The sequence below is a fragment of the Nothobranchius furzeri genome, chromosome 3 (genome assembly GCF_043380555.1).
Source record: "Nothobranchius furzeri strain GRZ-AD chromosome 3, NfurGRZ-RIMD1, whole genome shotgun sequence".
NCBI classification, from domain to species: Eukaryota; Metazoa; Chordata; class Actinopteri; order Cyprinodontiformes; family Nothobranchiidae; genus Nothobranchius; species Nothobranchius furzeri.
This window is the reverse complement of record NC_091743.1, coordinates 81,585,596-81,612,904: the sequence shown is the minus strand read 5'-3', so window position 1 is coordinate 81,612,904 and position 27,309 is coordinate 81,585,596. Positions and strand designations below refer to the sequence as shown.

The following is a 27,309-nucleotide window of genomic DNA, read 5'->3' as shown; positions in this document are numbered from 1 at the left end:
ACGTTTTAAATCATTTTCATGAGATCAATACGTAATAGATAAGAAGCAGTGTTTTTCTAAAGTCACTCTTAAACATAAGTTTATTATTATTATTTGCAGATCAGTGAAGGAGGATGACAGTGGAACTGGCAACCCCGCATCTGACCAGGACTGCCCTGCCCTCTTGCGAACAGAACGCTGTGGACCGAGCACGTGAAGGGATAGCGCCGAAAGTTCCTTCTGTATCTCACGGTAATGGAGTTTTTATTTAAGTTCGTCGGAGATTCTCTGAGAGTCAATTATTAATTTAAGCGTAATTTTATTTGGCATGTTTGTCAATTAAGTGTTAGCGAATTTAAAAGATCGAAATATTTAGTTTTCCATTTGAAGCGTTTGTCGCTAAAACATTTGATATATTATTTGTATAGAACTTTGCAACGTTCTGTTTTCCCTCAAGATTCGACTTTATTCGATTTTCGGTGTTGCTGTTAAACCGAGGCCACCTGACCAGGACTCGGAAAGGATTGTACATTAGGTCGCTAAGCTAGCAGCGTTTCTAATTAATTACATTAATTCTTCTGGATTTGAATTTTAAAAGTTACTTATACATTTGTTTAGTGTTTTATATCCGTACTTTTACGCTCATTTTCATTAATGGGTTGGTAATGGTGACTGGAGGCTTCTTTTTTTCTTTTTTTTTTTTTTTGACTGGAGGCTTTTGCCTGTCCGACCTTAATGGCGGAGACGCGAACCCTGGTGGCGGCAAAGTGCTTCCCAAAATCCTGTCAACGCTCGTTAACGCGAGAACTTACGAGACCCCCGCGAATGGACTTCTACCATCCGAAAATCGACTAGCCACCAAAAAGTCTGTGCTACTTGAGCACATGGCACAAAATGGTGGATTTTCAGGGTTCTCACTGGTAGAAACCAACAGAACTGGTGTAGAAGTAAAACTTATGAGACCTTAAATTAAGTCACCGTCTAAAGGCTCACATTATTGTTGGTTAAAAATGTTTATTCTAACAGTTAAAATAATTTTAAGGGTTAAAAAAAACTTTACAAATGGAAACATTCAGTGTGGCTGAGACCCAAGTTCAATTCATGATTATTAATTAATCTTTCAGGCTTAAAGGAAACATGGACGACGAGTGGGAAGAACAGGTGAGGTGTTTTCTTTTACAGGTTTCTTGGACATCTTAATTTATTCAAATATATATTTTTTTTCAGGAAACTACAACAACTACAACTACTTTTACAGGCTTCACTTCTAACGGTGGTAAGAATTAAACATATTTTATGAAAGTGTTCAGCGGCTGTTCTCAAATATTCGGCTCTAAATTAGACAATAACCCAATAATTACTGAATATTAGTGGTCTGATGATCATGATAAAATCACAAACCGCCTCAGCTGTTGCCTCTTGGTGTTTGGGAGCTCTAACTTGAAGAAATTGGTTCAAATAATTTTGACTAAATGTAAAAGGTGTTTAAGTTAAAAACTGAAATCAGCAGGTGCAGAGAGGAGCTCGTGGAAAGATGACCGCAGAGAGTTTGGAAGAGGTAAGGTTTTAAGGAGTGGTGATTTGCTTTAGATGCTGCAGAAGAATCATTTTGTGTTCTGTTCTCGTAGGTCGTGGTGGAAGAGAGCAAGGAAGAGGATCTGAAAACTCAGGTGTGTTAATAAATGCTGGTTTACTGTTCCTCCTGCTTTAGTCAACTCTAATTTATGATTACAAAAGATTACTTATAATGGATGTTAAAAATATTAATAAGGTGTAAAATGACCCAAACAAGGTTTAACAATCAGAAAAATGTTGGTCTGTAAACAAGTTAAAGCCTTTGAGGATTTGAGATGGAGAACTTATCTGAACAGCAGGGGGTCTTTAGGAGGTGCTGATTAAACGTATACCTCCTCATCTTGTCTACAGATGAAGGAAGCTGGAACAATGAAAGGAGTGGCTTCAGAGGCAGAGGTGGGACATCAGCTACAGGCTCATACAAACACTAACAATGTAGAAAGTGTCACACAGGTGATGTTTAGAAAGACAGTCCTGTTGAGCTGGAGTCGTAAGTCTCTCTCTGTCTCTCGCACACACACACACACCTTTTACAGCAGGTCAGTTGGTCTGTGTAGAGATTCAGTGTTTACCATATATAGGCTCATGCGTGGCGCGGCACCACAGCTGACATTCTAGCGCCTTGGCTACAAAAATCAGCAAAACCTGCTGTTTCTCAACAGTATCAGCTGATGGAGGGCTCTAGTTTCGTTGCCCCGTTCGTGTCAGCGGACACGGTAGGGTTGGGGAGGGGGACGGGGCATGACTCTTACCCCGGGTTTCCACAGGAGCCGTCAGCAGCACGTTACTGCAGCAGCACGTCTTGCTCGCGTAAACTGCTGCTTGGCCCTTCCCACGAGACGCAAAGCAGCAGGGGAGCAGCTGTCACCAACCGAGCGACTTCGTCAGTAAACACAACAACAAACAGGAGAGAACTACAACATGGTTTGTGTTTTATGTTCTGTTCGTTTTATAATCGCCAATACGGACCTGAAAAACAAAGGAGACCGCTAGCTAGGTGATAACTTCTCACAGGGACGCACAGTTAGTAACGTTTTTTAAAGTAAAGCAACCGGAAGGCAGTACGTTCTTTATTCTGAAAATCTCGGGAGCTTCTCCATTTCCGCGTCCGATTTCTTGTCTTTCCTTCCCCAAAAATGTCGAACTTGACCCGTTTCAGAGGCGTCGCGCGTAGAAAATAGAACCGGCGCATAAAGGCCGCGACATGCTGCTCCTGAGACGCGGCCGACTCGCGCTGCTGACGGCTCCAGTGGAAGAACCTGGGTGTGATTTTTGACTCTGAGCTGACTTTTATACCACACATTCAAAATATCACAAAAATTGGTTTTTATCATCTAAAGAACATCGCCAGAGTCCGCCCCATTCTCTCTCGGGCCAATACAGAGACGTTGATGCATGCTTTTATCACCAGTAGGATAGATTACTGCAATGCCCTGCTTTCTGGTCTTCCCAAAAAGAGCATCTCAGGCTTACAAATTCTACAAAATTCGGCAGCACGTGTCCTGATGAAGACCAGGAGGCGGGAGCACATGACACCGGTTTTAGAATCATTGCATTGGCTCCCCGTATGTTTCAGGATCCATTTTAAGGTTCTTCTAATGGTCTTTTACCGTTGTTAAAAGAAATGTGTTTAACTTTGAAAATGTGGGCTAGGGTTGTCACGGTAACCGGTATAGCGGTAAACCCCGGTAAAAAAGTTGACAATAAAAATAACCGTCCAGTTTTTAAAAAACTAAATTATCTCGGTGGGTTTACCGTGGCCGCGGTTTCGGCGCGATGACCCTTACCAGCCACCGTCGCTTCAGCTGAAGTTCCCGCGGCGCGCACACGCACTTTTTAGTTTGCAACGGCACCAAAACTTTGAAGCTGAAATAATGGCCGAAGGAGGAGACGGCAGCGCCCAGGACATCCATCAGCCCTCAAAGAAGACTAAATCGGAAGTATGGGCATATTTGGGATTTCTGAAAAACGCTGAGGGACAGTTAATAGAAGACGGCTATCCCGTTTGCAGAACGTGCAGGAAACAAGTGTCTGCAAAAGGTAACACTTCGAATCTAATGGCACATCTGCGTGACCATCACCCACGTCTCTACAGCCAGTGCAAGGTAAGTTAACATCAGCATTTTAGCTTAAATGCATGACGTGAGGACTTTTGGTTGACGGAGAATGCAACGAGTCACTATATACTGCAGCCGCAGCGTCCTCTGCCAGCATTTAAACCGTGTCACGGACACCCTGTTGCTGGATGAAGCATCTTATTTGTTGATGATGAAGAGAAATATACAATTAGTTCCTTGTCATTGATTTGTTTACTTATTCGATGCCATTTATACTTGAACGTTTGGATTTGATTACATAGTGTAGTAGTTATTTTAGTAATTTTATTTAAAGTGGCTATTTATTTTAAATACATATTTTTTAAGGTTGACTTGTACAGTGCTCAAGTCAAGTGTGGACTGGAGTTTTAGATTTTCATTTTGATAATGAAGAAAACAAGTAATGAGAAAACAAGTGGTGTTTCTTTGATTTGTTTACATATTGTTTATGTTTTGAATGTTTAGATTTGTATAATTTAAACCTGCACTGACTACTGTAACATGTTCCAGAAAAATAAGCTATTTGTTCCTTTACTTGTGAAAAGTTGCACTTTTGCTAAGGCTTTGTGTTATTTTAGGTTTAATAAACACTGTTAAACCTTTTCAAAACTTATTTCAGTTTGTGTAGAACAGGACTATCAATGCTTTCTGAACATATGCAACACCGTTTAAAAAATACCGCGATAATACCGAAAACCGTGATAATTTTGGTCACAATAACCGTGAGGTTAAATTTTCATACCGTGACAACCCTAATGTGGGCGCAATTTTGATTGTCAAAAACTCCAGCGAACCATTAGTTCATTTTGCTCAAATAGAAATTGAGGCCTGCATCTAATTCTGGTCCTCCTTCCAATAAAGGCCTGAAGCTTGATGAGCTCGAGTCAAATACAGGCCTGGGCCTGTATTAGAGGATTTACGGTAATCACAGACCAGTCGCTGAGCAATCATTGTGTCTTCCTGCATATTGTAGGTCTCCACCTAATTATTTACAGAGAATCCTCTCTCCACTGTTGCTTGTCCATGGGACAGAAGTAGCATTTTCTTGCTAAACTCCAATAGCTCCTGATAGCATTGGCTCAGGACGCCATTGAGAAATGCATCCAGTCTACACTCTGTGGGTCTGTAGGATAGAAAGGTCTCACGTTCGCTCCAACTGATAAGACCTCAGTTAACTGCTGGACAATTGCATCACCTGCAAAAAAAGAAACACGGTGATAAAAAAATATGACTTAATGTATTTTGATTGTATACATTAAAGCTGCAAGCAAGAGTTTTTGTGAGACTGATTGCACCTTATGTCTGATATATTTAACATGTATCTGCAAAATTAATTTTCATGGTATATTTTTACATAAACAAACTGAAGGGTTGTACCAGCAGAGACACCTCCTGATAAGATCTTTACAGCATTTGTTTCTTCCTCTTTCATTTGTCTATTTAATTTCTTACTAAATGTAATTGAGAATTTTCTGATACTAATTTTAATATACTCCCATTTGGATATCTGTACTGATAGCATCATCATTTTGGATGTTAATAGTCACTTAAGAGACCGTTTGAAATAGTTGTTTCCTTAACATATTGTAAAACTGAATTTGAAACCAACCAATAGTCAACTCGAGATCTATGTCAACCATTAGGTTCGTGCCAGGTACATTGACATCTTTGTTTAATGATCTCCATATATCAATCAGGTTATCAGTAGCAAAACCATCAAAATTTGGATTTTTGTGTTTGCTTAAAAATTTTGAGGGCCATCTATCCATCCAATCATCAGGAGTCACATAGAAATCACCAACTATTATATAATCAGTACTAAATTTGGAATTAAGTTCTTTTAAGACTATAGAAATATGATGTAACAGGTTCTTAATCTTTTGATCATCATTGTAACCATACACGTTCATCAAAATAACCATACCATTATCAATGTTTTAACACACAAGAAACTCTGTGTCCATCTTTGTCCACCATATTTCACAGAAACTTACCAGGACATCTGTAAAAACAAAAAGCAACCCCAGCTGACCTGTTTGTACCATGACTAAAAAATATTTTATCTCCCCATTGTTTGTGACCAAAATTTTGTATCAGATTCATCAGAATGAGTTTCCTGAAGATAAAACAATTAGCTTGTTGCCCCTTGAAAAACAAAAAACAGCTTTCCTCTCAATTAATTCCCCCTGTGTCAAATGAAAAGAAAGAAATGTTAGATTTCAGTTGGAACACTGAACACATTAACCACTTTAAAGAGAACGTTTTTAGGAGGTGGAGTACGAAGGTCTTGAGGTGAAAGTCCCGTCAACCGAAATGATCACTTTAATGTTCAATTTTCAGCCCGTTCCTGGAGTCCCCTCCCTGATGTGTTTACCTTCTATGAAGCCAAAAGGGCCCCTGAAGCCCGCCGCCTTGCCTTCCTTCCAAGCCTGATCGATTTTTGGCCACAGAGCTTGTCTGGATCTCCAGTCCTCCGGGGTCAGGTCCTCTGCGAAGCGGATGCCTTCTTCCTTGCAGACAGGAGAAATTTTGTTCGCCTCCATATGTCATTTCTCGCGGCGCGTCTCACAAATTGAATGATGATTTGTCACTGTTAGTTCTTCGCCACTCTTCCCACTCTGAACGACGTCAACTGCTTCTTCCATTTTCATCTTTTAAGTCTGGAGCAATTCTTCCCAGGAGGTCCACCACTTCTGCTCTGTTAATTTATTTTCTCCTTTTAACCCTTCATGCGATGACACCATCTTTAGTATCTTTCTTGGTATAAAACACGATCTTTCATCTCGTCATTATCTTTTTTGAGCGAACTAACTTCTTTTTCCAGAAACTATCTTTTTTTTAGCTTCTTTTATCTCCTCTGAATTGAACTGCACCGACTTTGCAATGGAAGCTAGCATAGCGCTGTGGTGTTGGATTTGTTAACTAACTCCGTCCATGCGGTCATCAACCCGTTTTCTGAGAGAGTCAATAGCCTTTAGTATAGAGTCAGTTGACCGATCACACAGCACCGATCCACCTATCGATCTCACGCTCCAGCTTTCCCTCACTCGTGAACAAGACCCCGAGATACTTAAACTTCTCCACTTTGGGCAGAACCTCATCCCTGACCCGGAGAAGGCATTCTACCCTTTTCTGACTTAAGACCATGGTCTCGGAGCTAGAGGAGCTAATTCTCATCCCAGCTGCTTCACACTCGGCTGCGAACCGCTCCAGCGAAAGCTGAAGATCACATTCTGATAAAGCCAACAGGACCACATCATCTGCAAAAAGAAGAGATCTGATCCTCAGGCCACCAAAATGAATGCCCTCAACACCTTGGCTGTGTCTAGAAATCCTGTCCATAAAAGTTATGTAGAGAATCAGTGAAAGACTTTCATTTTTTATTACTTGATAAAATTTTCTAAATTGTTTTAAACTGACTCTGATTATGTACTTTTTTTACAGTAGTTTGTAAATTTTTTATTTTTTATTTTTTGATTTCTTTCCATGTTTAATGTTAAGAACTTAGATCACCCTCTGGGTTATGTAAGGCACGATGTAAATAATCATTCATTCATACGAGAGTAACGATATACATTAGTTTTATTTTGATGGGGGATTCAGCAGACACATTGCTAAGCTATGGATCCCCCCACAGCTACATCTACAGCTGCTGTAGATGAACACCTGCTTCCTGAACACCCTCAATTAGCAGAAGTAGAGTTCACGCTCTTCAAGGCGATGAGCTAATGGCTGGTCTAAATGTAGACAAGACCAAAGTGACGGTGTCATCTTAAACACTCCTATCAATATTTCCTCTGGTTTCATGTTGATGCTGCTTTATTAAACCATCACACGGCTCTTGGTTTACCAGCTCAGTTTAGATTTAATTCAGTTAACAAAAAGCAGCAGCTCTACTGTTCGTCCAGGGCTTAGTGATTAGAACTTTCACAGATGCTGTGTCTCAATTCAGGGTCTGCATCCTTCGAAGGACCCAGCCTGTTCGGCCTACGTGGGCTGGGTCCTCCGTCGGCCGAGTAGACCGGATGTTAACGGCTGTGAATTTGGACAGGCCTTCATGAGTTCCCGCCACTCCCTCGGCGAACGTTCCGTCGCCTAGCAACCGTGGAACCGCTGAGCAGAAGGGAGAAGGAACTTTAAACGATGGAGCTCGAAGTTAAATATAGCTTTTTAATCGTTTCCTTGACTGTTGGAGAGCTAATTCAGAGAAAGCACTTTCGACAAGCTGAGCCTGAGCAAAGATGTGATAATAGTTTTTAATACTGTCTAAGGGTCTTCATTTGACCAAAACCGATTTATCACCTTTTAAGACTTTTCAAGACCCAGCGGATACCCTGTAATATCAAACAATTCACATTTGTAAACAAAAATAAAATTCAAGTGTTTAATACAGAACTGATTTTATTTAGATATTTCTTTAATATGTACATGTTAAATCTTTCTTAACCATTTTTTCTAGCAAAGTAAAAAGCCTGTCAAAATTCTCCCTTCTCTCCTGCGCCCTCTGCTGCTCTGCCTCCCTCTGCAGCCTCATGTCCTCCCTGATCAGCTCCAAAAGCTGGTCATCGCGGTCACCTTCTCCTGGATGCCCATTTCCTCCAGAATAGTCTTAACAAACGTGTAAGAAAAACAACAGGAAGAGAAAAGAGGACAACGGGTTATTCCTTTCATGTTTTCGCAGAAAAAAATAAACTCAAACGACAGTTTTTAAAATATGAGATGTTATTGTACCTCCATGCCACAGCCGCCGAATACTTTACTCCAGTGATCATGTGGTCCATCTTTGCCCTAAGCTTAATAAATTCCCTGGTTTTCTCTTTTGTCCCTAAAATACAAACTCCTATTAAAATCAGGGGAAAACGTAGCGGGAGAAGTACGTCACAGAGCGGCCGAACATACAAGTCGAGACCGCAATACAAGCACTCTTACTGTAACATTTCAAACTAAAATAACGGTCATGTATCACAACGAGTCCTTGACCTAACAGTTTTCAACTTTATACTGACATTTATATGCGCAATCCTTCACTGTCCGCCATTGTTTTTAAAAGTTCTGCCGTCCGACCCGCAAGGCATCTTGGGAAATGTGAACCATTGAAGGATATACCGGACCCATCCTTCATACAGGCGAAAAGAAGGCCGGAATTGTCGACCACATTTGAAGGAGTCTTCGAATTGAGACAGGCCTAGTCGCGGTGCTGTGACGTAATCGGCCGACGAAGGATGCAGACCCTGAATTGAGACACAGCCAGAAACATCAGAAAGGAAACAGTGATGTCATAACTAAAGTATGTGTGTATCTCATCAGGAAGGGGTCAAAGGTTCGGATCGGACCAGAATGGATCTCATGGTAAATAAGTAGATTTTGAGTTTGCGTAACTAAAGAGTTTGCCTGAGTTAACAAGTTTTTGTTTGATCCGCAGGTAACTCGGAGGGTGGTAAGTTTCTGTTCTGACCCGTTTCTCGGTTTAGTTTCTGTCGTCGACCTTAAATAAAGCTCCATCTGTAATTCTGACAGGGTTCGGAGGACGAGGAAGAGGAGGCAGAGGAAGGTTTGGATCAGGTAACACACACACACACACACACACACAGACTTGTGTTTTCTGATCATAAACTGACTGTTGGATGTGTTGAAGATGGTGACAATGGAGGAAGAGGCGGCTTCAGAGGAGGTACAGGAGCAGCACCAGGTGCTACTGAGGAGTTTGTATCTGTTGCTAATGATGATGATGATGGTTTCAGGTTACCGTGGGAAGGATGAAGAGGACTTCTCAACAGGTTCTGACCTTTAGACTAAAGATTAAACTCTTATGAATTGGAAACGACTCTGATGTTTTTCATGTCTGCAGGAAACTCCGGAGATCCAGAGAAGGAGGCAAACGGCGAGGAACGTAAGTAAACGTTTACAGGACCAACAAGTTTTAGATCAGCAGAACTCAGGTTCTGTTCTTATCCACAGGACCCAGGGTCACGTACATCCCCCCGACGCTCCCCGAGGACGAAGAGTCCATCTTCTTTCATTACAAGTCTGGGATCAATTTCATCAAGTACGACGACATCCCGGTGGAAGTCAGCGGCACCAACCCACCACCTGCCATCATGGTACTGGGTCTACTGGTTTCATGTGAAGTCAAAATCATGTCACCCATCATTAAAATGTCGTAGTGGAATTAATAACGGTCAGGTTAAACTGTAACAGTCATGGTTCTGTTTGACATCCTCAGGCCTTGGAGGAAGTAAATACAATATTTAACGAAGCAATAGAGGGAAATAATTAAAATTTAAGGCTAAAATGTTTCATAAAGTTCATAGCAATTAAATCATTTACTAAAAAATGCAATTATCCACGTAGAAATCGTTTTTTGTTTTTACACATTTTTCATCATACAGGAATGCCACACCTTTATCTCAAATTGTCAAAGAAAACAAGTTGCACACAATCCTTTAAAAAACACATTCATTTGAAAAGCTTCTATAATTTAGTTTCTGAGATGCACTAATTTATGAATTATCAAAAACATAAATAATACTCAGCAGGAGTCTAATATAATGTTGAAGATTTGTGGCTAATTTTGTTGTAGCATATAGTTTTCCTTTTCTCTCACTAATAATAACAATAATAAAGAATATTTACATGAGAAAACTGAAACTTAAACATCATCCAGAGATGTAATGGCATCAACCGCTTCAAAAAGGGAGAGGTTGTACTGTTTGGCGGGTCCGTAAGTCAAAACGTTCGTAGTGATGTGTGTCAGGAGTTTGTAGTGGTTTGGGGTGTGTTTGTCTAAACGTATTATTGCAAAAAGGCCAAAAACCTGGGACTACAAAGAACCACAATTTGCGGGAAAATGACATCAAAGCAGGTGATGTGAGTTATAATCATGTGACAATTCACGTTGACAATATGATGAGGTTTATTTTAGCGTGTGAAGCTGTGTGAGCTGCAGATCAGAGCAACACAGCCATCTGAATGAAAACGTTTTTCTTGCACATTTTGGTTGTTTTTTTGCAAACTCATTAGCTGAAAATGCGTAGCGCTCTGGGACGTGTTGATATAAGCGTAATTCCTCCGGTTTAATATGAAAAAACATTTTTGTTCTATCTTATGTAGTTTCAGTTCTACAAGCATTTGAACACAGATATGCAAATAGAGGAGTACCGGCGGTCCCGCCGGTCCTGAAAGGTTAACATTAAACATCTGAAAACCTAAATTACAGCCTTAAGTTTGTTTTCATTTAAAGGATCATTTTCGCCCATCTGCTGAAATGTGAGTAAAATGTAATGGAGGCTGCTCCCAGACTCCTCATCCACACCTAGGTTCAGGTTCTGGTCCAAATGGTCTTTGACACATCGTCTGTGTTGCTTATCTGTGTGTGTGTGTGTGTGTGTGGTTGTAAAGAGAGCTTAAAAAAACACACACTAAAGCCCCTCCCAGCTAGTGACATCAGAGTCCTGTAGGTGTTTTTATCAGAATCAGCACTTAAGAAGGTGGTCTGTAAGTCTGATATTATCTAAACGTGAAGAAGAGAGACGAACGTCTGGTCCAACGTGAGTCTGAGGTTTGAGTGGAGACGAACCAGTTCTGTTCCAGCTCCTTGCTCCGAGGGGTCAGATATTTACCTTACCTGTAGTGTTGTTGTTGTTTGGTCCTGATGAAACAAGACCTATAGAAACAAAGTAATAGGAACCAAATTTTGCATCAGAATACAAACCTGGATTATACCGAGAGACATGAGATGAATGTTCATCATTCAGTATTAAGTTAACATGATGTTCTTGTTCCCTTTTTTGTTTGTTCACAATGTTTTTAATCACTTCATTGACGAACATTTAAAATTTTAACCACTCTTGGTTTATTTTCTCCTGTGTGTACAGACTGGTCTCAGCCTCTGGCAGGTTACACCAGACCAAATCTGCTCCAGTCTCCGTGTCTAGATTAGGGCCTGACCGATATGCTTTTTTTGGACCGATACCGATATAAAACTAAACAAAGGCCGGTAGCCGATATAATGACCGATAAATCTCCCTCATAAAAAAAGAAATAAATACAAATGTTCTTAAGATTAAACCCTTCATTCTCTGCCTTTTTGATGCTAACATTTTTCTATATTGCACACCAAAGAACTGTCTCAATAACTCACTAGGGTTTCCAAGCAATACAAATAAGATTTATTTTGCAATCTCAAAAACAACAGAACACACAAACTACTACTGAAGATGAGCAGATGCTACAGATGACTAGCCTGGCAAGCCAGACTAAATAAATGTATTATTTAGTCTGGCCATGCTCCATTGACGGTTCTCGGTTGTGGGGCGGGTTCTACCGTTGTCTTTCAAATGATCTCCGCATTCCACTGGACAATGAATGTGACATACTCTTGTTTCACTCTGTTGCATCATCCCACCCACCAGGCATATAGAGTGCCCTGATTGGCCCACAAAGCGATAAAGCTCTGTGATTTGTTCACTAAGCAGATAGAGCACCATGATTGGCCCACCATTATGGACCAATCACAGCTCTTTATGTGTTTGAAACCCCTCTAGAGAGCTGTGATTGGCTAGCCAGAGTCCTGGTAGGAGCTGCTGAGGTTCCAATGGAGCGTGCCTAGACCATTCTTTGCAAAGCAAGAATTTGGTCTAGTTCACTAGGCTAACAGATGACATCACCGGATGGATGTTAAGCGAAGCAGGCCCACACCTTACTACGACCCACTTTTTCCATCTGTAATAAAATAATCAGCATCAAAGTACAGTTATATATCTGTTGATACCAAGACAAAGTACAATACATTAAATGTGGCATTTTTATACTTAAAAGTTTAAAAATTATCACGTAAGTAAATGATATATGACATTGTGGCTCAAAACTAATGACTCTGTTTTTGTTTGGTTCCCAAGCTGTTAAGGTTTTCTCATTTAATATTCAAGTCTTTTTTTTTTTTCCTTCCACTGAATTTTCTACTCCGTTTGTCAGGTTTTTATCTAGTTATTCTTCTTTCCCTTTTAGGATTCTTTCTTCTTTAAAAATCATTTATAGTTCCTCCTGTGTTCCCCTGCTGTACTCTGCTCCCACTCACAGCTCCTCCTCATAAGTAGTCCTCTGTCATCTCTAACTCCTCAGTGCACACGGTTCAGTTTCAGTCATACTCTGCTGGTTTCAGCGTCCTAGCTACCTGTTTTTATTTGTCACCTGATTTTTGGCATAAAAATACTTTTGAGTTTTACACTTTTGTGTTTTGATCCTTTCCAAAGCCGACAGTATTCCAATCCAATCCAATCCAATTTTATTTATGAAGCGCATTCACAAGGCATTACAACCAAACAAGGCGCTGTACACTAAAAATGTTGGTTAATTAAACAGGCGTTATATAAATTATTATTATTAGGAAAATAAAATAAGATACGTTAAATGACTAATATGTGGCAATGTATAAGCCTTATGTAAAATATAAGGCTGAAAAATACAATAGATTTATTCTATTATAGAGAGGAATGTTTATTTTCTCGTATTACCGGCCCCCCCCCCCTCCTCTCCCTAGCTGGGAGAGGAGGGGGGACTCCCTGCACAGCGTTTCATTGCTTTGTTGCCAACCCCCCCTCGCCCGTCCTCAGCTGCGACAATGGTCGTGTGCCGCCGAAGCGCTGCGAAACGGGGATCGCCTTCATTCGTCACCCTTGTTATCCTATTCTATAGGCCACATGGGCCGCCGAAGCGCTGCGCGCCGGCGCTCCAGCCCGCTCTGTGCAGCGATCGTTTCGGCGTCTGCACTATTTTTTTCGCGAGCCGCGGGTGAACTGCGTGAGTTTGAAAAGACTGCTGAAGAGCGGAGGAAATTGTCTGAGAATATTCCAGAATATCTACCAGAAAAAGGGGAAGTAGTGTGAGCTCTGCATAGAGCGTAATGCTGCAGCAGTTTTATTTTATTTTTTCAGGTTAACTTTTCAATACGAGGCCACGAGGCACACAGTAAACTTAGGAAGCATGTTGAGAGGAAACATACTTTTGTCATTGCTTATTTTACTGTTCAACTTACCACTGACACAACAAATATGCTTAAAACTGAAGACTTTCCTCCTACTTCCTCATCACCGTCATCTCTGCTTGACTGAATTGCTTCTGCTGCTCCGCTACATGTGTGCTGTGATGGTGGCTCCACCCCCCCCGAGGAGTGGAGCCACACAACATGAGTTCATAAAGCTGGCGCCATCTGCTGGATAGGTAGCGAAATATCTGCCATCTTTTTGGCCGATAGTGTTGATGACCCCTGTATTGGCCGGCCGATATATCAGTCGGGCCCTAGTCTAGATAGAAGCATCCTGTCTGCCTCAGACGTTGGTTTGATCACAAACGCGTGTTATTAAAAAGTTTTTAAAATGACAGAAATCTGGGCTGTTTCCCTACAACAGCCTGGGTTAATCTCAAACTAGCCGTTAGCTCATCAGTCCTGCAGAGCTGTCTGAGCAGAGGCTGTTCAGACTTATCTAGAACAGGTGAGATGAAGGTTCAGAACTTTGATGCAGAGGGACTGGGTAACATGGTTCTAATGGGATGAAAACTAAGCAAGTTTCTGGACCATGTATCTTAACAGCTGCTTTCTCCTCAGACCTTTGAGGAGGCGGGGCTCTGTGAGTCCCTGAAGAAGAACATCAGTAAGTCTGGATACGTAAAGCCGACTCCAGTCCAGAAACATGGCATCCCTATCATCTCTGCTGGCCGAGACCTCATGGCCTCTGCCCAAACCGGATCCGGTAAAACGGTGAGACCAAAACAAGTCGTGTCCGAACCAAAGCTGTGAACTAGTGTCAATGTACCCTGGGTATTGTCTTCCAGGCTGCGTTCCTGCTGCCCATCCTGCAGAAGCTGATGGCGGACGGCGTGGCAGCCAGTCAGTTCAGCGAGCTCCAGGAGCCTGAAGTTATCATTGTGGCTCCAACCAGAGAGCTCATAAACCAAATCTACCTGGAGGCCCGGAAGTTCTCACATGGGTGCGCTGGGCCGGCTGCAAGGGAACTTGTCCCACAGGTGCATGCTGGGGTGTAACTGTTCTGTCCTCTGCTGCAGGACGTGTGTGCGCCCAGTGGTGGTTTATGGAGGAGTCAGCACTGGCTACCAGATCAGAGATATCTGCAGGGGCTGCAATGTTCTGTGTGGAACTCCTGGACGTCTGTTAGACATGATCAAAAGAGAGAAGGTGTGGTGAGTCCGTCTGCATGTTCAAACGTCAGGAGAAAGCTCTAAATCAGTTCCTATTCCAGGTTGGTCTGAGTAAGCTGAAATACCTCGTGCTGGACGAAGCCGACCGCATGCTAGACATGGGCTTTGAACCCGACATGCGTCGTCTGGTGGGATCTCCTGGGATGCCCTCCAAAGAAAACCGTCAGACTGTGATGTTCAGCGCCACCTACCCTGAGGACATCCAGAGGTCTGTACTCCATGGTCTCCATGTCTGAGCTGAGTTGTTAAGGCAGTCCACTAAACCTGGAGGTTTTGTTCACAGGTTGGCAGCGGACTTCCTCAAAGTGGACTATGTGTTTCTGGCTGTGGGGGTTGTGGGCGGAGCCTGCAGTGATGTGGAGCAGAAGTTTGTTAAGGTCACCAAGTTTGCCAAGAGGGAGCAGCTGCTGGACTTCCTGAAAAACACCGGTAGGTGTTCAGGGTATCCGTGGGGTGTTATAGTTGATCAATGGATTTAAGGTAGTAAACTGGTGAAACTAGGATTTGAAAATGCTGACAGATCTACAAGTGGCCGTTTGGACTTACCCATACTGGCCCGTGACAAGGAAGGCTGTTGATTTAGTGTCCAGAATCAGCTGAGAACATCTCTGCTAGCAGAAGCTTAGCATTAGCAACTCCACCACACAACAGAACTGCTTAAGGCTTGTGGCATTTGTGGAAATTAAACAGCAGCATTGCAGAGCAAACAGAATCAGTGGTACAGTCGAGTTGTTGTTGTCCAGTCCGAGGCAAGATGATCAAATACAGGGTATCCGCGGGGTTGTGAAAAGTCTTGAAATTAAAGGGACATTATGGAAGTTTGACAGTCAGAACATGTATAGAAATAATAAATGTCTTCTTCATACTTTCTCCTGCAATGCCCTGGTCCTGTAGAATGAGCCCTGGCATTTTTACTGTGATTGCCTGTTTTTCTGTAAAATCACAGAAAAAGAGAGCTGCTCGGGTCGAGCAGGCTGCTTCATGCGCGTTCACGCTCAGGCATCGCCCGTAGCATTTGCTATCCGTAGCTTTAGTCTTTGTCGCTGTTCCTAACACCTAGTGACAAAGCTAGCTACATTTCTGAGGACCCTTAGCTACTTTCTGTAGAGCTTTCTTCTAGATATTTCCTGCAAATTAGCAACAAAATAGCCATTTTCGCTCCGAACCGTTCTTTGAACGTTGTTTCAGGTGTCATCAAGGATATAAATGTTACAGATAGAAAGGATGTCACTGGTGCTTTAGCTCACCTAGTAAGACGTCAGACTCTCGTGCAGGAGTCCTGGGTTCGATTCTGGATGTGAACATAGTTTATTTAGTTTCTTTTTTTACAATAATGGTATATTTTTTTACAGTAAGATGCCCAAATTTTTATTTGAGACTCGCCGAACGGCATTGAATTCACGGATAAAAAGGTTTAAACTAGGTTCAACTTTCATTTTGGAACAATTTTTCAAGCAAGGGAAGGGAATGATCTGAGCATGCAGGAGGACTGACCCATCTTAAACCTTTGTCGGCTGTGCTGAAGAGAAAAGTACAGAACCAAATTATTTAATTAATTAGCTGCGTGTTCTCCTGTCCTCTGGGTCTCTCTCTCTCTCTCTCTCTCTCTCTCTCTCTCTCTCTCTCTCTCACACACACACACACACACACACACACACACACACACACACACACACACACACACACACACACACACACAAGGGACTGTCTCAGCTGTTATTTTCATTAAGGAGTGTGCACGTACAGCATGCGCGCCTCGTGCACGAGCCTACTATTGAATCTGCCGTTACGCTTTTGGCCTGAGGAAGCAGTCGCAAGCATAAAAATTCCAAACTCCGTAAAGTCCCTTTAATGTAAGAAAAATGAAGACCGTTAAAAGTCTTGAATCAGTTTAGTTACGTCTTACATTTGGTTAGTCGTAGTAATATGCAGTATAAATGGTATGATATACCCAGTATGATTAGAATTCTTACTACCCACTAAGCAGTTGCACTTGCTGATGAATGGCGAGACAGACTAGCGCTTCATCCGCTTTTACATAAATTTTGTCAGTCTGCGTCAGCTCTGGACAAAACGCAGCAGCGGAGCGCGTGGACAAAGAAGTGATAACAGGATAACTTTGGTTACACGGACCTGATTTGGATTATAGGGGTCAGATGGTGAGCCGAAAAACATCCTCGGTGAAATATGCCGAGTGAGAGTAAAGTCGTAACGTCAAAATCTCGTTAAGGCCAAATCTCTTAAATCCCGTTAGTTTTTCAACATGGACACTAAAGCGTTTTAGACATCTCCTGTGATTTAGTTTAAACAGTTTCTCCTCAGTCCTTCCTAGTTTCAGCTGTTGGGCCCGCTAAGTTGAACGGATCTAGTCTCCTCTCTCTCGCTTTGCGCTGGTGTGCACCGCGGTGAGTCAGACCATCGACATATAAATATTGGACAATGAGTTTCCATAGACTCCAATACGTTTTTGGGCTAAGATGGGAGGTGGCCACCACCGCCATTTTGACAGTGTCACAGGTTCCGTCAAGCCCAGACAATTCCACAAAAGGGAAGAGAGGTGGAGCTGAGGGTGGGGCTGTAAGGCTGGGATCAACTGACGACACCTGGTCGAACTAGCTACATGCTAACCTGAAGCTAACCCAAAGCTAACGCAGAGGTGGGAGCTAAGCTAACGGAGGTAGCAACCTAGCTACGACCGGAGTTAACTGTGCACAACACCAGAGCTTCTGAGTCAGAGATACGCCGGGCTGACCGCTGGGTAAAACCGGGTGGAACACAGAGGTCTCCCGAAAGCTGCTGAAAGCCGGCAGCCTGTGCAGCAGACAGAAGCCGCGATCAGACAGAGATGCGCTGAGCTGCGGGGAGTAGAGTAGTCGCGGTTGAGGAATTCCCCCTGCGGTGATTCAGGGTGGCTTAATATTGCGGTGTGCGATATTATTGCAGCCCTTTTTTATTGCAGTACTATCTAAACATAATGTTTACACATTTAAAAAAGGTTAAAAATTGCTGTGCCTTCTTCAATAACACTTTACTGAATGCAGATCAAAGGGCAGTAACAACACAGATTGCAGTAACGTTTGTTTCTCCGACAGTCGGAGTCCGACTGAACTTAAAAACAACAAAATTCAGGAGGTTAAACTTTTAAATGCAAATTTGGCTGCAGCATCTAACAAATATGAAACAAGTCCCCATTTTGTTTAGTTGTTTAAAATCAAGCATAAAAAATTACATGTACCGGGCGCACGCTATCATTTCACTTTCACACACATGAATGACGGTGATTTATAGCTCGGTCACGTCCTTGTTACCTACAAGGAAAACCAGCATGTTAACCATATACTCTGTCTGAGAGAGGATCTGAGAGGGGTGGCAACATTTCCAGCAACACTGAAAACCCTCTCGGATGGTGCGCTCGTTGCACTAACGCACACGTACCTGCGTACGACTCTGGCGAGCAAAGGGAATCTCTCCCGGTTGTTGCTCCACCATGTCAGGGGGGTTTCTTTAGGGTGGATGCATTCCTCCTACAGGTAGCGAGTGAGCTCCAGCTCGGCTCAAACTCTCTTCGGGACGGTTGCAGAAGCAGTGCTTGTCCGGGACTTCAGCAGGTCTCCGAGCGTTTATTATTTTTTTTTTGCCGCTGGTGGCAGCTCTGTCTCGGCCAAGGACTCTTGGCTGCGCAGCAGCTGACGTACTGAAAACCAAAGTGCTCCCAAAGGAGCGAAGTAACGTTTCGTTTTGATACCAGTGCAGCCATCCTTCTCAACATGCATCATTGAGTTGAACCAAGTTCAGTAATCGCGGTGGCGCATGATGCAGCGCGGTGGGTTTCTTCATATTGCGATATTTCATTTTTTGCGGTTACCGCGACAGCCCTAGCGGGGAGGGGAGAACGGGTGGGAAACATCGGTCTCCCGAGAGCTCCACAAGCCGATAGTCGGAACCCAGCTCCACCAACATGTTATATTTCAACCCATTTTCTAAAGTGCAGCATTATGTTAAATGCACTGGGTTTTACCCTATTACATTTAAATTTCATGGTTAAACAGTACATGTTAAAATCTAAGCTGAGCTCGGCAGTGACCTAAAATACATAAATATAATTTTACTTACCGAAAAAAATGAAGTGGAGACTCCTTGGACGCTCTATTAGTGCAATTAATGCCACAGCAAGTCATTTTGTCCAACAATTGCACAAAAATATCCAAAAAAGAATACACAAACACAGAGACTCAAAATCCCGGAACAGTTTCCAGGCCAGACCGAGGCTCTACTGAGGCCTTTCCACGGAGCTAGCTCTGTGGCCACGTGGGTCTGATGCTCATTAATTATACAGAATTTTAGGCTTTTAATACACTTAAACAGAAGAGTGAGGAAAAAAATTCACCCCCCTCAGAGTTGTCATGAGTGTAAACTAGATCATTTAAACCAAAAACATGTTTTGGTACCAGGCTGTAAACATGTTTATTTCTGCTGTGAAATTGGTATTTTTAACATGGGACTCGATGAGGATTTGCTCGCTTCTGACACCAGCCCCCAGTGGATGAGAATGGAACTGCAATTTATGGTACTTCCGGGTTGGCCTCAATATTTGAGCCGCATTGTGGGGGCTTGGGTCAGACCAGCACAGATCAGCTGATCTGAACGCAATTAAACAAAGGTAAAAGACATTTGATAAACCTCCAACAAGAAAGTGATGCTAGTGGCAAAAAATGCATCAGAGCATTCTTTTAAACGCAGTTATTCAAACTCCTGAAGTAAAACTTCTATGAGCAAAAAAACATGAAAAATTAATCAAGAAAATAGGGTAAAATGTTATGTGTTTTAACATGTTTGACTTTAATTCAGACAATTAAGAATTTAGTGTTTTCATTGTATTTTGTATTTTATTTAAAGTATCTTCATCTTTATTCATTTTATAACCTTGTGTTTCATTGTTTGGAAAAAGAACCTTAACATAAAAACTGAGATATTTTGTATTCATATCAGTAAGTTTTTAAATAAAAACATAATTTATAATTATGCTGAAATGTATTCTATACTTTTTAGGATTATTTGTTCTGATATTCATCAGAAATGTTAGATTGTTCAAAAACATTTTTACATGGATAAACAAAAAAAAGAATACCGTAAATCCTCTAATACAGGCCGGCATTCAATTAAAGGCCGGGTCTCCAATTTTGGCCGGTGTCGGAGTCAGCGGAGGTAAATAATGGCCGGTCTCTTATTGTGGCCGGATGGAATGTGGTAACAAGCAAGTACGAAAGTCCCAGCGGCAGGGTTATAGTCCCCAAATCAACCAGCAGGAGGCAGTAGGGGTTCACGCAGACCTTTATTAGGCTTTTTCTCCAAGCTTTGTAAGGCTTCAGACACGATCCTCTATCACGCTCCTACCACACAGAGTCACGGTGTCAGTTAACCATGCTAATTCAACCCGCTCCACAGAAAACACATCACCTTCCCTGTGGCTTACATAACACTCACACAACACGCAAATCAGCACATAGGAACTAGCAGAACGATAGGAAACACATATAACACAATACCCAGAATGCACCTGGCTTACAACCCCAGCCAGGTCATTACACTATCAAGTTCAAAGAGAACGTGCTGATTATGCTGCAGAACACTCTGGAGAGCAGCAGTAGGGGGTGTATGAACTACAGTAATCCCTCGTTTATCGCGGTAGATGCGTTCCAGACCTGGCCGCGATAGGTGAAAATCCGCGAAGTAGGGACTCCCAGCATGCCCCTCGCGGGGATTCCCTCCACGTCGCACCTACGTCACAAACCGCGGCTATAAACGGAAGTCGCCTTTACAGCTCAGTCATCGTTTCTTCAGATTCACGATCAGAGTTTCCAACCTACCAATCAATCCAACGAACTATCAGCTCATAGTAAGCTATCTTACTTACTTCTGGAAAGCCCGGCATTTCCGTGTCACTTCGTTGACGCTCGAACGCTCGGGGGTTTCCTAGAGCAGCCGGCGTTTCACCGACGCTATCACTTCCGCGTCTGTGAAACCACGCTCCCGTAGGTACTGACACACGATCGTTCATGTCGGTTCATTTCCTTTAATGTTTTCTGTCTTTTATTTGCGCCTGATGTGTATCGCTGCTGTGGAGCTGGGCGCATCAACTTGTCCTCCGACGCACAGATCACTGATGCGGCCGGCAAGCAGGGAGCGCTCCGCTGTTTTCGCGGTCGGTAGATCTGCCTCCTGAGCACGGCCACAGTAACAATCAGGTGTCGCCACCTCAAAAACGAATTTAACACGCGATCGTTCATGTCAGTTCATTTCCTTTAATGTTTTCTGTCTTTTATTTGCGCCTGATGCGTTTCGCTGCATGCTGTGGAGCGGGGCGCTGCGGGCATCACCTTGTCCTCCGACGCACTGATCACTGATACGGCCGCCAAACAGCAAGCGCTCCGCTGTTTTTGCGGTCGATAGATCTTTTAGACCTGCAGTTCAAAGGTAACTCATGAGGTGAATATATATGAACCCAGGCAGCAGCTTTTCTTTAGGATTGAGAGGAGATGCAGGAAGATAATAAACAGACAGGACAGAAAAATAGTCAAATAAAAACAAGTTAGTTTTTGTACCTGCTGTTGAAACAAACAGACACCATTGAAGGTAATCAGAAGTGAGGAACAGAAAATGAAATAATTATTTTAATGTTTAGAGCAGCAGGAACTCTGAGAGGCTGCAGGAGCATCAGTGAGTTTGCGGCTGCTGCGCAGGGGGAGGGGGCTGAAGCAGAAACTACCGTTGTTAAAAGAAATGTGTTTAACTTTGAAAATGTGGGCACAATTTTAATTGTCAAAAACTCCAGCAAACCATTAGTTCATTTTGCTCAAATAGAAATAGAGGCCTGCCTCTAATACTGGCCCTCCTTCCAATAAAGGCCTGGAGCTTGATGAACTTGAGTCAAATACAGGCCCGGGCCTGTATTAGAGGATTTACGGTATACCTCTTGTACGTTCTTGCTGTGTTTGTCTTCTAATTCCATTTTTGGTTCTTTTTTAAACACCTTATCTGTGTTTAAAAAAGAAATTTGTAGTGATGTGAATTTAAAATCAGTTTGTCTCACACTTGAAAACTTGTCGCTCTCCAGCAAGGAAGTCGAATGTTCATGTGAATTAGGGCTGCACAATATTAGGAAAACCAGCGATATGCAATAACAGTGATTAATATTGTGATGGCGATATTACTTGCGATAAATAAAAACTTAAGTCTGGATCAAAATTATTCAAAATCAAAGAAATAAAAAAATGACCAAAAAATTCTTAAAAATGAGAAAAGCAAATGATGCAAGTTAAGGGAAAAAGAAAATTAAGAAAAAGCAGAATCAGCAGAAAGAGCAGTGCAAAGCTAACTCAGGTGTTTGCTAACCATCAAAATTAAGTGCCGTCTGCCTCGGGGGTTGGACTCTATCTAACCTATGAGAACCCATCCAACTGGCCAAATGGGTGAAGAGCTCTATTTGATAAAATGAAAGTCACGCATTCATTTGACAGAATGCATTATGTGTAGCAAACATTTGAGCTGACCATTCAGATATTTATCTGTTCTTTGTATATGCTTATTGTGCATGCTGATATCGCGATAACAATATATTTGTGATATTTTGTGCTGCCATAACATGATCCAGAGTTTTTGTCTATCGCTTCTGATCGCAATCACTTCCGATGGATAGTTAGAAAACTAGGCTCTACTCGGTCTTTGTGTGCCTGTTGGAGAGGCCTTGCGACAACGGATGATGGCATTGCATGTCTGCACTGATGTAGACGAATAAACAAGGCTTTAGAAAATAATCGTGGTACAGCTCTGTCTACTAACTGTTGCTTCCGGCTTAACGGATCACCGCTGATTACATGACGTCTCACTATCAGGTGGAATGCCAAACACTGTTAACAACATTACAAAATAAGATATTCTAACATTTTTTATCCTTTAAATCTTCTCCAAAACAAATAAAAAGTAAATAATTTCCGTAATTGGCTTTTACATTATTTAAAAGTCAAGCTGACAATTGGAATAAAGTCTTAATTTTATTTCAGAGGGGTTAAAGGTCTTGAAAAGGTCTTGAATTTAATGTTGAGAAGCCTGATTCATTCTTCTCCGTCAGCTCCGCAAGGGACAGACACGCACGGATTGACGGAAGCATTTTGCTCTCATACTTCTCCGTCTCCTGGAGAGTGTTGCAAAGCAATTCCCCACCAGGACAACAGAGGGCGTAGCGCTGTTCTGTGGTATCCTGTCATGTATCTGGTCCAAGATAGTGTGTTTATATTGTGTTTGTTTGTATATAAGAGACTTTTTAACACGGACAAATTTGTCTCTTATCCTCCTCTACCTCTTCATGTGCTTGCCACCTCTAAACCCACGTTTCCTGTCATTTCCGTCCACAAATAAAACGCTTGCTGCGCATCTTTTCACTCCTCCAGTCACGGGGAATTAAACGTTCACGTTTTAGAGTTTTTTTGCAAGGTATTCTTCAAGCTGCTCCGTGTCTGCCGCTAGTTATCCTTGGCTCTCTTTATGTTTTTGAGGGTGCAATGCCGGCGGTGTAGACGACCGCGACGTCCTGATCAATCACAAGCTTGCGTTGTCCATCTCGCCTGACGGATGTTTAGAAAAGAGAGCTCGACTCCGTCCGTCCTTGCGGAGCTCTCCGGCAGGCCCGCAAGGATGTAGCGTGTCTCCCCACTGACGCAGACGGAGAAGCATGAATCAGACTTTAGTCTTAAAGCTGCTGGTTCCTGCTAGGTTAGAAGGGAGGTTGATTCTGGTTCTGTTGGGTCCAGGATCAGAGAGAACCATGGTGTTCGTAGAGACCAAGAGACAAGCAGACTTCATCGCCACATTCTTGTGTCAGGAGAAGGTTCCAACCACCAGCATCCACGGGTATGTCAGGAACCCTGTTTGGTGTGGTGTTCCAGTGTGGTTCTAGTGTTTAAAGTGTGTGTGTGTGTCACAGGGACCGGGAACAGCAGCAGCGTGAGCAGGCCCTGCGTGACTTCCGTACTGGTAAACACCCGGTTCTGGTGGCCACGTCGGTGGCGGCTCGGGGTTTGGACATCCCTGACGTGCAGCATGTGGTGAACTTTGACCTCCCTAAAGAAATCGACGAGTACGTCCACCGCATTGGCAGGACCGGTCGCTGTGGTAACATCGGCAGAGCCGTGTCCTTCTTTGACCCCGATAATGACAGCCAGTTGGCTGGTGCCCTGGTGTCCATCCTGTCCAAGGTAAGATGTACCGCCCACTATTGACCCCTCACTGGTTCTACTGCTCCTAGAGCAGTTAGACACGGGCGCTATACAAGTGCGGGTCATTATCATTTGATTTAATCAGTTTTAGGCTCTGAGACTAGTCAAACTGGGTCCAGATGGGAACTCCCATCTCCTCTGGTTCTAAATAGCCCTTTGATGTCTGACCTCGGGCTGGGCGATATGGCCTCAAATCTATATTGCGATATAATCTGAAGCATGTGCGGTAACGATATATATTGCGATATATTTTTTCCTCTGTTTATATATGTCAAAATGACATGCTTTTAAATATCCTCATTTGGCAAATATATGCCACTTGAGGCATATAGAGCTCCGGACCCCACGTGACTCTCAGTTAGTGGACGCCATTTTGGCATGCAAAAAAGGTAAACAAACACGGATGTAACCATGAACATGAATGGGATCCGCTTGGATTTTACTTCGTCGGAGTTTACTTCACACTTTAAAACAGAAGAAATCGTTTTATATAGTCAGAAATTAAATAGACTAAACATCTCCGACCCGTGCCCCTGGGATACTTTTTAAAAACGCCAGAAGCTTTCGGAGCGGACTTCTTATCGGCACAACACCGGACCTGACCGGGGAACCCCTTGGGATTTCCCCGGCCGGAGGAGCTGGGGAGAGGTCTGGGACTCTCGACTCTACTGCCCGCTCAGATGCCAGAAGCTGTCGGAGCGGGCTTCTTACCGGCACAACACCGGACCTGACCGGGGAACCCCTTGGGATTTACCCGGAGGAGCTGGGGAGAAGGTCTGGGACTCTCAACTCTACTGCCCGCTCCGACGCCAGAAGCTGTCGGAGCGGACTTCTTACCGGCACAACACCGGACCTGACCGGGGAACCCCTTGGGATTTACCCGGAGGAGCTGGCTCCGGCGGCTGGGGAGAGGGAAGTCACGCTACTGCCCCCGCAACCCGACTCCGGATACGCGGATGAAAATGGATGGACGGACAAATAAAAGATTTACACGTAAGCAGTCTCGGTGAGACAGATAATAGCAATCCAAAGTGCTTTTTATGTGTGATCTGACAATTGATCAACCATTGCTTAAAAATTAAATACAGCTTAGCCGGTTAATTGCTGTGATCATAAAACACGGAAACAGCAGCACGCAGAAATCACGAGGCAACGTTTTACGTGATGTTTACTTGTTGCTGTGAGTAATAAGACAGAAAAAGCCCACGCCAAAATAAGTTTAGGAAGCCCACTAAGAATCGTAATAAAAGCATTTAAAATAAATACCATACACAGTTGAGGAAACATTTAAGTACCTGATATGAAGCGGTCGCTGCATAAACGAAAACCTTTACTCTCGGGATCCCACAGCTTCATTTTAGCCCGGTCACTAGCACGTTTTATTACAATCATCCAACGTTTGCGGCGTTTCGGATCTTGGGGAATCCTGTAGATGGCTCATTCCTTATGTTGTCTGCGTCTGTTCTGCATCCTGGGGCACAACAGGAATCTACCATATTTCCCGTTTGATTGAGTTTTCTGACAATAACAAATAGTTCAGCTGCCGGCTTCTGCATGCCAATATGGCGCCGTTTCGATTTGAACTGTTGCGTGCCGGGAGAAGTGACATCAACTCCCGGAGCTCTGTAGGCCTCCTCCTCCACCCACTCCATGCTTTCAGTCACTGCCATTCTGTTGTCCCATTGTCAGCAGGGTGCACACCTTAAGCTGTTTTTACAGGACCATGGCGTTTTTAAAACGGGATTTGCTGCAGCACCCTGGGGAGGATTTTGTCATTTATAGTAGCAAAGCTGAAGCTAGAATAAACTGCCATCAGACACCTCTCCAACCCCCCCCCCCCCCCGAGACGTACAGGGTCGCACATTCGGCATCAGACTGAAATTTCTTTTTCAGGACCTTTAGTTTTGATGTGACCTGCTTTTTGTCCTGCTTGACGCACCGCTCAGCCAGTGTTTTCACCACTCTGTCGAACAGCTGGCTGTCTCTCACCGTCCCCGTAAAAAGGCGACTAATCTGTTCTTCCGCTCGCACGGCCAAAAGCGGGGTGTCCGCGTCCGTTCAGCCATACTCTCTTTGAACTGGCACAGCGTCTGAACACCATCTGGGAATATTTTATTATGCACTTAAAAAATTCTAGTAACATGACCAGGTCGGTAAACTTCAGTAGATTAAATTATTTAATTAAAGTTATTATGTAATTTTAAATTAAAAGATAAGTTGACCGTTTATTCATTTTAACCTTGGGAGTCTGGGAAACGCTCACCAGATGAAACATGACATCAGTAATGATGTTTTAGCCAAAGTTGATAAAGAAGTTCTAGTTCATTTGTATTACTGATGTTGTTTTGGTGACTCTGAAGTCCTCCAGCAGGAGTCACTGGTTCCAGTCTGAGGACGACGTTTCCAGCTTTTAAGTTCCACCAGGTCCATCATGGCTATATATTAAAGCTGTAAACGTGACCCAGAAGCTGTGTAACTCAAGTTTAGTGATGAAATGTCTAGTGTGGACTTCCCCAGGACCCCTCTGAGTTCATTGATGGTGAAGAGTGAGAAATAAAGACTTTGTTTTGTTTTGGGGTCACAGGCCCAGCAGGAGGTCCCCCCCTGGTTAGAGGAATGTGCCTTGAGCGGTCCTGGAGGCTTCAACGCTGCCAGGAAGATGTTTTCCTCCACAGACTCCAGAAAGGTAACAAAGCAGGTCTTTGGTGTCTGAACCTCTTGAGAGGTTTTTATTTATGTTACACAAGATTTTTTCTCTTTAGGGTCCCAATACTGGGTCCTTCCAGCAAAGCAGCTCCCAGATCCAACCAGCCCCTGCTGCTGCTGCCGAGGAGGACGAGGAGTGGGAGTAGAGTGGAGCTCCAAGTCTAGTTCAGCACATTCGTGTTTAGCACAGTTTGTTTGAAGTGTTTGTTCTGTTCCTGGGATGTTGGTGTTGCATGCAGAGTCCAGGTGTCCTTCCTTTTCTATGTAGTGTTATTGTGGTAATAATGTATGACTAGATGCCCAGATTTGTCACATTTCAATTGTTCTGTTTTGGTTGGAAATTAATTTGTTGCACTAAAAAAATTGACTCCTCACATTTTTTCTGTTTTGGCATCGGTTGGAGAGAAACGTATTCAATTCAACTTTATTTATAAAGCGCCAAATCACAACAAGAGTCGTCTAGAAGC

General features: G+C 43.1%; 1 protein-coding gene across 2 annotated transcripts; it reads left to right on the top strand.

Moving 5' to 3' along the window:
• The first annotated feature begins 128 nt into the window (after positions 1-128).
• ddx4 (DEAD (Asp-Glu-Ala-Asp) box polypeptide 4) lies at positions 129-27,216 on the top strand. 2 transcript variants are annotated; one of them, XM_015957844.3, is made up of 22 exons: positions 129-231; positions 1,104-1,140; positions 1,207-1,255; positions 1,490-1,537; positions 1,608-1,649; positions 1,906-1,950; positions 8,958-8,999; positions 9,073-9,087; positions 9,168-9,212; positions 9,286-9,321; positions 9,392-9,427; positions 9,499-9,540; positions 9,609-9,751; positions 14,254-14,406; positions 14,481-14,635; positions 14,712-14,841; positions 14,906-15,072; positions 15,148-15,293; positions 23,672-23,771; positions 23,845-24,115; positions 26,721-26,822; positions 26,899-27,216. In XM_015957844.3, exons 2-22 carry the CDS (start codon positions 1,117-1,119, stop codon positions 26,986-26,988), a joined length of 1,881 nt encoding a protein of 626 aa, XP_015813330.1. In that variant the 5' UTR covers positions 129-231; positions 1,104-1,116; the 3' UTR covers positions 26,989-27,216. The 2 variants fall into 2 exon arrangements, with proteins under 2 accessions (XP_015813330.1, XP_015813328.1); XM_015957842.3 differs by having other exon boundaries at positions 1,487-1,537.
• Positions 27,217-27,309: the final 93 nt, after the last annotated feature.